This window comes from Cinclus cinclus, chromosome 16, assembly GCF_963662255.1.
Source record: "Cinclus cinclus chromosome 16, bCinCin1.1, whole genome shotgun sequence".
NCBI lineage: Eukaryota > Metazoa > Chordata > Aves > Passeriformes > Cinclidae > Cinclus > Cinclus cinclus.
In genome coordinates, this window is record NC_085061.1 from 1,269,103 (window position 1) to 1,279,509 (window position 10,407).

At 57.7% G+C, this 10,407-nt stretch overlaps 2 protein-coding genes across 3 annotated transcripts in view; both read right to left on the reverse strand.

Annotated features, from left to right (window-relative positions):
* NHERF2 (NHERF family PDZ scaffold protein 2) overlaps positions 1 to 1,058 on the reverse strand; it is a 32,466-nt gene extending 31,408 nt beyond the window's left edge. The window contains exon 1 of one of the 2 annotated variants that reach the window (XM_062504008.1): positions 629 to 1,058. In XM_062504008.1, coding sequence (XP_062359992.1) covers positions 629 to 838 — 210 coding nt within the window. In that variant the 5' untranslated portion in view covers positions 839 to 1,058. The remainder of the gene's footprint in view (positions 1 to 628) is intronic. The other variant, XM_062504007.1, reaches the window with a different exon arrangement.
* A 4,702-nt stretch (positions 1,059 to 5,760) lies between these two features.
* NPW (neuropeptide W) lies at positions 5,761 to 9,827 on the reverse strand. The gene is made up of 3 exons (XM_062503857.1): positions 9,429 to 9,827; positions 6,506 to 6,564; positions 5,761 to 5,899 (listed from the first exon to the last, which is right to left on the reverse strand). Exons 1-3 carry the CDS (start codon positions 9,825 to 9,827, stop codon positions 5,761 to 5,763), a joined length of 597 nt encoding a protein of 198 aa, XP_062359841.1.
* Positions 9,828 to 10,407: the final 580 nt, after the last annotated feature.

Consider the following 10,407-nt stretch of genomic DNA (forward strand, 5'->3'; position numbering starts at 1 on the left):
CAGTTTTACAAGCAGAAAACGCCACAGCCTGAAACAGTTTCTGTTGGAGAGCAGAGAAACAGCACCCTTGGAGCTGCCCAGGAAGAGCCAGGACTCCCCTCGGAGCCCTATCGCTCTCTGGCCAGCCCAACCGCTGAACATCTGCACCGCTTTATCTGCAGATTTTAATGCATCTTCCTACACTCCGGGCCGCACAGGCAGGCGCAGCTCGCCTAAAGCGGCCAAGAAAACCCACAGCAGAGCCGGAAATAAAAGCCCGGGTCTCCCCATTCCTTTCCACCACAGATTGCATAACGCGGCAGAGCCGAGCCCTGCCCGGCCCCGCACACCTCCGGCTTTCCCACCTTGCCACGATCGCCACGTCCCGTTCCCGGCGGCGCGACCCCGCACGGACCTGCGGGTCCCGGGCCGCTCAAAGCCACCCCGCGACCCCAACCCGGCATCTGGGCGAGCACCCGCCCCACTTCTGTGGCCGCCCCCGCTGCCCACCCCCCCCAGGCCGGGGATGCTCCAGCTGGGATGTATCCAGGGATATTTGGGGTGAAGCCCCCGGCGCAGGGAGGTCGGCGCCGGGCGCAGCCCGGGTCGCGGCGGTGCCCGCGGTCGCTGTCCCCGCTCCATCCCGCACCTGGTGATGCGTCTCCTGCTCCACGTTGAGCCCGTTCACCTCCACGACGCGATCCCCGGCGCGCAGCCCCGCAGCCTCGGCGGGCGAGCCGGGCTCCACTTTGCGGATGAACTGGCCGCTCTTGCCCTTCTCGCCGTGCAGGTGGAAGCCGTAGCCGCTCTCCCCCTTGAGCATTCGGCACAGCCGCGGTTTCAGCTGGTCCTTGGCCATGGCCGGCGGCGGAGCGGAGCTGGGCGGGCGCGGGGCCGCTTTTATGGGCGGCCCGGGGCGGGCAGCGAGGGGCGGGTCGGGACCGGGATCGGGGCCGGGATCGGGGCCGGGATCGGGGCCGGGGCCGGGGCAGGGGCAGCGGCCGGCGGTGGGATCGGGGCAGCAGCGGGGCTCGCAGCCGGGGCTGGGGCGATGCGCAGCTCGGCCATGCTGCGGCTGCCCCGCGGCACCGGGAGAGCGGCGGGCGGGACGGGAGGGGACGGGAGGGGACGGGGCGGAGCCGCAGAAGGGACGGGGAGGGACCGGGACCGGCATCGGAACCGACAGCGGCAGCAGCGGCTGATGGAGCCCCCGGGGGTTAAACCCTCCGAGCAGCAGCGAGCTGGGTGGATCCCTGTGGGACAGCGTGCCCGGAGAAGCTGGGGCTGGCACTGGATCCCTGGAAGTGTCCAAGGCCAGGTTGGACAGAGGTTGGAACAACCTGGGATGGGATAAGGGGAGGTGTCCCTGCCCATGGCAAGGGTGGCACTGGACTTTTAAGTCCTTTAAGGTCCTTTCCAATCCAAACCGTTCCGGCATTTGATGAGTGCTGGTGGGGAAAGGCTCCCACTCCATCCCGGCTGATCCTTGGAGAGGTCACACAGGTTTGACCTGGACTGAGTTTGTTTAATGAAACATAGAGATCCCCATCTCCACCTTTCTGCATTCCTCATCTTCATTTCCTTGAAACCTTTTACAAGGAGGACGCGACCCAGAGCAGCTGTCACAGTGATGGCACCGAGTGTCACATTCCTCTGACACAAGTTCTCAGGCCTTCCTCTGCAGTTCCTCCTTCCTCAACAGCTTCCCTGCCAGATTTTACAGTGCTGAAGCAAACACAGCAGCCAGCTGGAGGCTGGAAATAAAAGGCTCCAGAAATTAATATTGATTTATTTTTAATGTGTAGCTTGCTTAAAAAAAAAAAAAAAAAAACCTACTCCCACTGCAGTTGTACATAAAGTCACCCTTAAAAACCCTGGGACCAAAAAAATGCTTGGAGACTGTATCCTGAAAAATCACAGCATTATTTGTCTCTGCCAGTCCTTGCCACCTCATTCCCTGCAGGCAATGTGGCTCTGGGAGCTGCACCCAGGGGCTGGGTGGGGGGCACTGGGTGCTGTCCCTTGGGGTGTCACCGTGGTGTGGGAACGAGCTCAGCCCCTGGCTCCGGACACACTTGGCAGACATGAGGTCCCACCAGTGAGGATGTGATGTCCCACCAAAGGAGGATATTTTAGTTCCACCAGTGACAAGGTTTTACCTCCTCCACTCCCTGTGTCACTCCAGCAGTGCCAACCTCAGCGCAAAATCCTGGGTGACACAAGAGGAGAGCTGAGAAACTCGGAGACTTTTATTTGCTGTACAACACAACTGCTCCCTCGAGCCTCTCTGTGGAGTCCTGAAGCTTTTTATCAGGCTAGAGGAGTGCGAATAATTGATTTTTCCACTCACTGGCTAAACCAAAATACTGGAGGGAAGGGGGGAGGAGAAGGAATTGTTTCAAGTTTATTTGGACCAAAAAGTTTTTCTTTTGATTTGGCACAATAAAAACATAGTGGGAGAAAATCTTTCGGGTGGTCAGAGTGAATATTGGAAACATGAAAATTAAAAAAAAAAAGAAAATATTTCAAAAAGGGGGGGGAGCAGTTGTTTGAATTATTTTTAAAATGCTCTTTTTAAAGCGCAAATGTTTTCTCAAGTGTTCCCTGGATTTATTGATTTTTTTCAACCTCAGTATCTCCAAAAGGCATTCTGTCCCCCAAAAATCCCATCTATTTATTGTAGAGAATGTAGGGGACTTGGTAGAGCCCTGACTCAGCACTGCAGCTTTGCCTGAGCACCTCGTGAACCTAAAATAAAGCATTTATTTCATTATCCCTCTACTTTAGGGGCTGTGGTTGTGCCTCTGGCACACAGCTCCAGGCTGTCCTGCCTGTCCTGGGACTCAGCTTGCTGCATCCCTTGGCACGGGTGTGGATCACAGGGAAATTCTGCATTTTCTCACTGCAGCTGATGGAGAAGGAGCTGGAAGGAACATAAAAATGCATCGTGCAAAGGTGCATCCTAGCAAGGTACAAAATCCCTTTGGTTCTTCCTATCCTGCCTTTTCCCATCCTCCCAAGTCCCATTGAATATAAAATGAGAGAGCACAGAGAGGTTCCTGCACCCTGGAACGGCAAAGCCTTGGGTAAATCCAGCAGATCCTGCTCAGGCAGAATGTTTCCATTTAAATTTCTGTGTGTTTTGCTTTCAGCAGACATTGAAGTCCAGACTGGGCCAGCCTGGAAGCACAGGCAGTCCAGGCACCTGTGAGTTCAGTGGCTAGGAAGGATTTGGGAGCTCTTTTTGGTCAACATCTGCTTCCAATTCCCTCCCTGCACTTGGTTGAGGACAGAGAATTCCACCTGGGTCCTTTTTTGCTTTGGGCCTGATGCTGTTGCAACACTAATCCAAAATGCAGGTGCTGGGAAAACTTTCACAGTTATGGAAATCAAGAGTCACCCTTTAGGGTCCTTGGCAGCTCCAAGCGGAGATTTTGGGGAGTCCACAAAGTCCATCTTCATTCAGAAACTGGGAAATCCTGAGCTGATTCCCAGGCTGCTCAGTCTGGTTTGTTCCTGAGGCAGTGGGAGGGTGAGCAGCTCCTGGAGGAGGAGGATGGTTGATGAAGGAGTTGCTGGGCTGTGCCAGATCTTCCAGAGGGCTGGGAGGTTTTCCATGTTCCTCTGGGTCTCTTCTGCACACACGTTTCTGAGCTGCCAAGAGCCCCGTGCCTCACTCATGGCTCCATGAGTGGTTTTGGGCAGATTTTGACTTCTCCATGTACCCCCTCAGCCCATCCCTCTCCTGGGATGTCGGTCACTCCCTTGAGCTCATCGTGCTCACGGCTGGAGCTTTGCTGTCCCAGGGCTGGACACTGCTCCTGGCTCTCCTGGTTCCTTCCCAGTTGTGGGAGCAGCTGGCAGGGAGCTGCTCTTCCTCCACTCAGCCTCCTCCTCCTCATCAGTGCTGGTGTTTCCACTTCCCAGGGCAGTTTGCACCTTCTGCTGGGTGTGCAGGGAGAGGGATGCTCCTGGTGCTGGATGATCCCTGCTGGGAGCTGCAGAGCCTTTGCCCCTGCAGTCATCAGCTCTAACTGGGAATAAATGAACTCTCGGGATTTCCCACTGGCTCGGATGCTCCGTGCTCATTCCTCCCTTGCTTCACCATCACTCAGTGCGGGGCTGCTGGGCCTGGCTGCTCCCAGGGGATGATTTCAAAGGAGATGATTTATTTGTGCTGCCAGAGGAACCAGGAATGAGAGGAGAGCTCATAAAAAACACCATCTCATTTTCCCTGAGCCTCTGTGTGTGGCACTATTGAGCTGTAAACATTTCCCAGGTTAGATTGATGGGGATAGAAGGAGAACTGATCATTAGGAGGATTAATTACAGGTTTTGTGGGTTGTGAAAGTCCAGAAAGTTCAGCCACACTGCTGAGAGCCGGGAGATCCATCTTGCACAACCTGGCAGCTCCTTTTTTATCTGCAGGAGGTGGCAGAGCTGTGGGAGCTGAGCTGGAGGGGCCGGTGCTGCCGGGTGCTTGGAGCTGGCCACGGGCCCAGCCAAGCTGGCCACACCTGAGGCTTCCATGCGGGAAATTCCAGGGATGCTGCTCCCACACCCAGCACGAGCCACCCTGCTCCACACCCAGTGTTCCCATGGGACAGACACCCACTGCCTCTGCCAGGCAGGACAACAGGACAGCACCTTTCCCTGGAAGAGCTGCCTTGTGTCTGGTGCCTACAGGAAAACCCCATGGATAATGCAGTTCCAGAGGGACTGCATCCTGAGGAGGTTGGTGCTGGCACAGCTCATTCCCTGGTGCTGGCACAGCTCATTCCCTGATGCTGGCACAGCTCATTCCCTGAGCTGGTGCTGCTGCTGGTGCCACACTGGCGTGTCACCGTGCCTGCCACATGGGTGTCAGAGCAGCACTGGCTCTGGGGCTCTCTGTCCCTGCCAGCACTCATCCTCAGCAGCGTCCATGTCCAGGGGCAACCTGTCCTGGAAGCATCCATCCTCACAAGTACCTCTGCTCCTGGTGACATAGGTCCCCTCTGTTCCTGGTGGCACGTGCCCCTGGCTGCCCCAAAACAAGGCAGGCACTCCTCAAACACAGCCCTGCATGCACTCAACATGGGGGTGGCACCTGCAGGCTGGCAGGTCCTGGGGACACTGAGGGGCCTGCAGGAGGCTCCTGATCCAAGGGGATCTGCTGCTCCCCTTGGGTTCTAAGGGGTCTAAGAGACCTCTGTGGGGACTCTGAGCCATTGTCATTGTCAGTGCTCTGGACAGCCCGGAGACAGAGGTCCCATCACCTCCTGATCCCTGCAGCTCCTACCCCAAATCTCCACCCCCATCAATTCTCTGGCTGGTGTCAGTGGAAGATGTGGACAAGAGGGTTTGGGAGGGATGGGATCCCTGGCAAAGCCCAGCTCAGCATCAGGTCCTGCAGCCCAGGGCTCCCCACAGGGACATTGCAGGGACCATCCAGGACAGCCAGCTCCGTGCAGGGGATTTCCATCCACAGCCAGAGATGTCCTCAGTCCTGGCCTGCATCCCTGAGGACCAGCTTCTGAGCAGAGCCGACTATGGAGGAAATTCCTCGGGGAGTTTTCTTCCTCCTGGTACCCGCAGGGACCATTGTGTGTGCCCGGGCCAGCACGGTGTGAGCTCACAGCAGCTCCCCCGGGCCAGCCGGTTCCTGTCCCAGCCTCTGCCCTTCCCAAAGCTCCCACCAGCTGCTGCTGCTCCCCTGGGAGAGGCCAGGGAGCCGGGAAGGAAAGGGAGCTGCCCCGGCTTGGGGTGGGACATTTTCCTGCCTGCCAGAGTCCCTGGGATTCACTCGCCTTGGCCTTGGCCAAAACGCATCCGCTGGCACTGCCCGGGCAACCTGGGCGTCACCAGCCCCTTCTGGAGCCACAGAGTGCCAAGGCAGCCTTGGGGACGGACATCCACCACCAGCAGCCTCATCCCTGGGCTGCCCAAAGCCACACACGGACCAGGAGCGTCCGTCCCTTCCAGGACCTGTGGCTTCGGCTGGGGCAGTTCCCCCTCCGCAAGGGTGCAGGGACGGGGACGTGGTGGTGGCAGGGCTCGTCCTCAGCTCCGTGGTGACCGGTGTGACCACAAGAGGGCATGGGAAAGCCACCGGCTGCCACTGCACTCCTGGCATCTCCTGGCACCTCCGGTCCACCACCCACAGCCGCTGGGACGTGGCAGGAGGGAAGGGATGATTTGTGCCACTGGCACCTGGGCGTTTCTGAGCCACCCACGGATACCAAAGTGCTGCTGGGAATTGACCTCCTCGGCTGCAGTTTTCCCTGCAAAGCTGCTCTGGGGGAATCAGGAAGAGCCAGGAGCCTGAATGGGGCCAGGAGCTGATGTGCTGCTGCAGTTCTGGGTCTGTCCATGCTCCTCTCTAAAGCTTTTTGTCCCCTAGCTTTGCTGCCAGCTGCAAATCCCAGATGTTGGCATTCCCCCTGAGCATCCCTGTGGCTGTGTTTCATTTTGGAGCATCCACAGGGGCCTGGACAGGGAGTCCCTGTGGCCCGAGCTGTGGGATCCCCACGGTCTGGGCACGCACATCCAAGGGGATGTGACGAGGAAGATCAAGGTGAATGTGGGATCTCCCTCAGGATCAGCCTTTAGAAGGAATCAGATTAACATCCATTAGGGATGGCTGGGTCCTGCCCTGAGGTGGAAGGGTAATTAATTGCCTTTTTAAAGCCTTTTAAGCTTCCTTCCTTTTTATTTGACTCATCGACCCCCAGGGATGGCCCAGACGTCTCCAGAGAAACAGGAGCACAGAGGAAATTATTTGACAGCCCTGGTGGGGAATCAGATCGTGCCCTACAGGAAAAATGATTTTTCAAGGTGAGGAGTGAGGGGTTTTTTGTTCACTGAATGTCTCTCTGGGTTCACTCCAGCAACTGCCACGTTCAGGTGTTTGCTTCCAACAGACAAGGGTCTCTCATCCCATCATCCTTCACCCCCTGTGCACCCTCCTGTTCAAAGCACAGCTTTACGTGTTCTACCTCCTTTCATCCCTTCTTTTCCTGGAGAAATTGGCCTCAAGACCACTCCAGGGGTGGCTGGCTCCTGGCAAGGATGGATTCAAGTGCAGCAGTTGTGTCTCATCGGGCTCATCCAAGCACCGCACCACAGAAGGGCAGGAATTGGAAAATTGTGGGGAGGGAGGAAGTAGAGGGGACATGGAGGAGAAATTGGTGGGGAAACAACTGGGAGAGAATGAACCTTCATGGGTTACAACTCCTGAAATCCTCCCTGAGAGCCAGTGAGGGGTGACAGCACCCCCTGGGGCAAGGGGAGCTGACAGGGAGGGCTTGGCTTCCCTGACAATCCCCACGAGGGGTTTTTCCTTCCAGACCCCAACCAAAGGCAGCACAAACCTTGTCAGGAGCAGGGGGTTCATCTAAAAGGGATAGAAATGTTTCTTTTTGTCAAATTTCCTGCAAAATCCGCTGGCAGGTTAAAGCTCAGCAGTGCCAGGCTCAGCCCCCAAACCTCAGTTTTCTCTAAGCCCCAGATCCCACCCACTCCAATGCCCCTTCCCCACATGCTCCTGCCCAGTCCCGAGGTCTCTCCCTGTTTCAATGGGGATTGACATTTATTTCCATCAGTGGGAATCTACAGAAATTAAACCCTGAGCAGGCAAAACACAAGCAGAGCAGTGAGGGCTCACAGAGTTTTTGTACAGCCCAGTTGAGGAAATATCCCAAAATTTTGTCATCAGAGTTGGCACTTGGCCTGGCAGTGACTCCCAGACAGGCAGTAAAAGAGATTTACTGTAAAACTGCAGGGGAAAAAAAATGTGTCAAAGAGTTAAATCATGTCAGAAATATCTGGGAGTGACCCAACTGCTGATGTGTCTGCCCCGTGCAGAGCCAGACAGGTTTTTGCTCTCAAAAAAACCCCACCAAGACCCTACAACAGCACCAGGAAGCCAAAGTTTCCTTTGATCACATCTCATTTTAATGAGGGCAGGTTCCGAGGAAGCGAACAGTACATGTTTCTATCAGATTGCAAACAAGCCAGTACAGAAATGTAAAAAAAATAAACAAAAATAAATATCTCCCCTGTTTCTTTCTCCCCGAGTCCATAGCGCAAGGCTGACCTGGGAACAAGATGAATTTACCACTGCGGCTGGGCAGCGGCCGTGAGAAATCAGATTTTTTTTGGGATGTCATTGTCTGTGTGGTTTCAGAGAGGTCAGAGTACCCGGAGATCCGAGGAGAGCCTTCCCTGCCAGCCAGGTGAGCAGATCCCACCTGGGGCACTCAGTGCTCCTCTGGCACAGGGAGCACCTCCACCACGGCTGTCAGCGGGTCAGAGCCAGGTCTTCAAGTGGGAGGAGCTGGAAGGAGATGAGGAATGGATTATTTTGGGGTATCCAGCTCCAGCATCACCTCCTTCCCCTCGTGGGACCCCATTTCCCCTCAGTGCGGTGTTTAAACCGAAGCTCCGTTCACAAATTTTCATTAAATGTCCTCCTCCACAGGCTCAGATCTGACCTGCAGATTCCATTTCTGCCACCATGCATGCAGATAAACCCCACATAGATAAACCCAGCACGGATAAACCCCACACAGACCCAAATTTCAGGTTTGGACCTGCCCACAGGGCTCCCAGTGGGAATTTGGATGGGAAATCAGAGGCATGCACGAGTGTACCCAGGTCAGAGCCTGTGGTACCCAGGACAGCACAGATGTATCCAGGGCTGGGCTGACCTGACTGGACTTTCCCAAAATGATTCTAATCCCAGATTTCCTCCAAAAAAAATGAAGAGGGGGAGGAATACAGCTACGTGTTTCAGGGGCTGATCCAGCAGTTAAAAGCCCCCCTGGATTTCAGCTGGATGTTGGCTCTAGATTTACATAAGAGGAATGAAATGTGCAGCCTGGAGCCAGCCCCGAGGCAGTCCTGGCAGCCTGGCTGAGCCCCGAGGGGCAAGAGAAGGGTCCTGAGTGGGGGAGTGCCATGCTGGGAGCATCCTGGCATCACCAGGCTGCCAGCCCCGTGGATACCCCGTGGATACCCTTCTGTCCCACAGGATGTGGGTTTGCCGCGCACCAAACACGAGGCACAGAAATCCTACAGTCCTGGGATGGTTTGGGTTGGAAAGGACCTTAAAGATCCTCCGTGAGCAAGAACAACTTCCACTAGACCAGGCTGCTCCAAGCCCCGTCCAACCTGGCCTTGGCCGCTTCACCCACATCTTTTTCTGCCCTAAAGGCAAAGCTCAGCCCCTGCAAACACACGCTTACCTCGAGGTTCCCTGAACCCCAATTTCCTGACGAAACCCCTGCAAGGCTCCACGCTCCCCACGACCCGGTGACCCCGCGGCAGCCCGGGATGCCGCAGAGTGACCGCAGGACTCCACATGCCTCGCACGGATCTCACCCCTGGAGCATCCCGGATCCCCCTGGATCCCCCCCCCCCGGATCCTCCCGGGCCCCATTCCTCCCGTCCGCCGGGCCGTGCGTTACCTGAGGCTGGCGGGGGCCGGGCGGGGGTCGGGCAGGAGCCGGGCGGGGTCCGCCCCAGCCCCAGCCCCGCCGGAGCAGGCGCTGCAGGAGGCGACCGGGACCGGGCGGCGGCGGGGCCGGGGCGGCAGCCGGGGGGTTGTCCCCGGTGGGACGGCCCGGGGGCGAAGGGCTATCCCCGGAGGGGGTCCCGGGATGCCGGGGGGGTTCGGCCGCCAGCTCCCGTCGCCAGAGGTAAGGAGAGCGGCGGACCCCCATCAGCAGCCCCGAAGCTCGCCCCACCGTGTGGTACCGGGGGCTGGCGACGTGCTTGTACCAGGCGCCCGCCGGGGCGGCCGGCAGCATCAGCCCCAGCAGAACCAGGGTTCCCCAGGTGCCCCCCGACAGCTGCCCCCTCGCCATGGTGCAGGGAAGGCTGCGGGCAGGGCTGTGCCCGGCCCCGGGCACCCCAGCGACGGCTGCCCCGCACCCGAGCCCCGCCGGTTTATAGCGCCGTCGGGAGGGGCCCCGCGGCTCCGCCCCGGTAGCCCCCCACCCCCCCCTCCCCCGGGATGCCAGCACCCTCCCCGTGGCCCCCGAGCATCCTCTGAGCATCCCTGAGCGTCTCCCTGCAACCCGCAGCGTCCCGCGAATCCGCGAGCATCCCCCTTGTTGCCTTCAGCATCCTCCCCGTGGCCCCCGAGCATCCTCTGAGCGTCTCCGAGCATCCCGCTGAAACCCAGAGCAACCCGAGAGGCCGTGAGCATCCTCCGTGTAGCCTGCAGCATCGTCCCCATGGCCTCGAGAATCCTCTGGGCATTCCCCCGCAGCCTGGAGCATCCCAAGCATCTGTGAGCATCCTCCTTGTTCCCTGCCGTGAAGTGCCCGGGACGATTTGCAGTGGGTTTGTCAGGCTGCTTGCCCTCCTCTTCTGCCACTCAGCTCTTCCTAAATATGATATCACCATCAATTCTGCCTTTCCAGTCAGCTGATTTCACCCCCC

What these genes read in the sequence shown, in the direction of transcription:
- NPW (XM_062503857.1), bottom strand. Translation starts at nt 9,827, where the DNA reads ATGGCGAGGGGGCAGCTGTCGGGGGGCACCTGGGGAACCCTGGTTCTG. An exon ending in CCGGCCCCCGCCAGCCTCAG is followed by an intron (nt 6,565 to 9,428) that starts GTAACGCACGGC and finishes TTCCTTCTAAAG; the next exon opens with GCTGATCCTGAGGGAGATCC. An exon ending in CTCGTCACATCCCCTTGGAT is followed by an intron (nt 5,900 to 6,505) that starts GTGCGTGCCCAG and finishes GGCTTTGGGCAG; the next exon opens with CCCAGGGATGAGGCTGCTGG.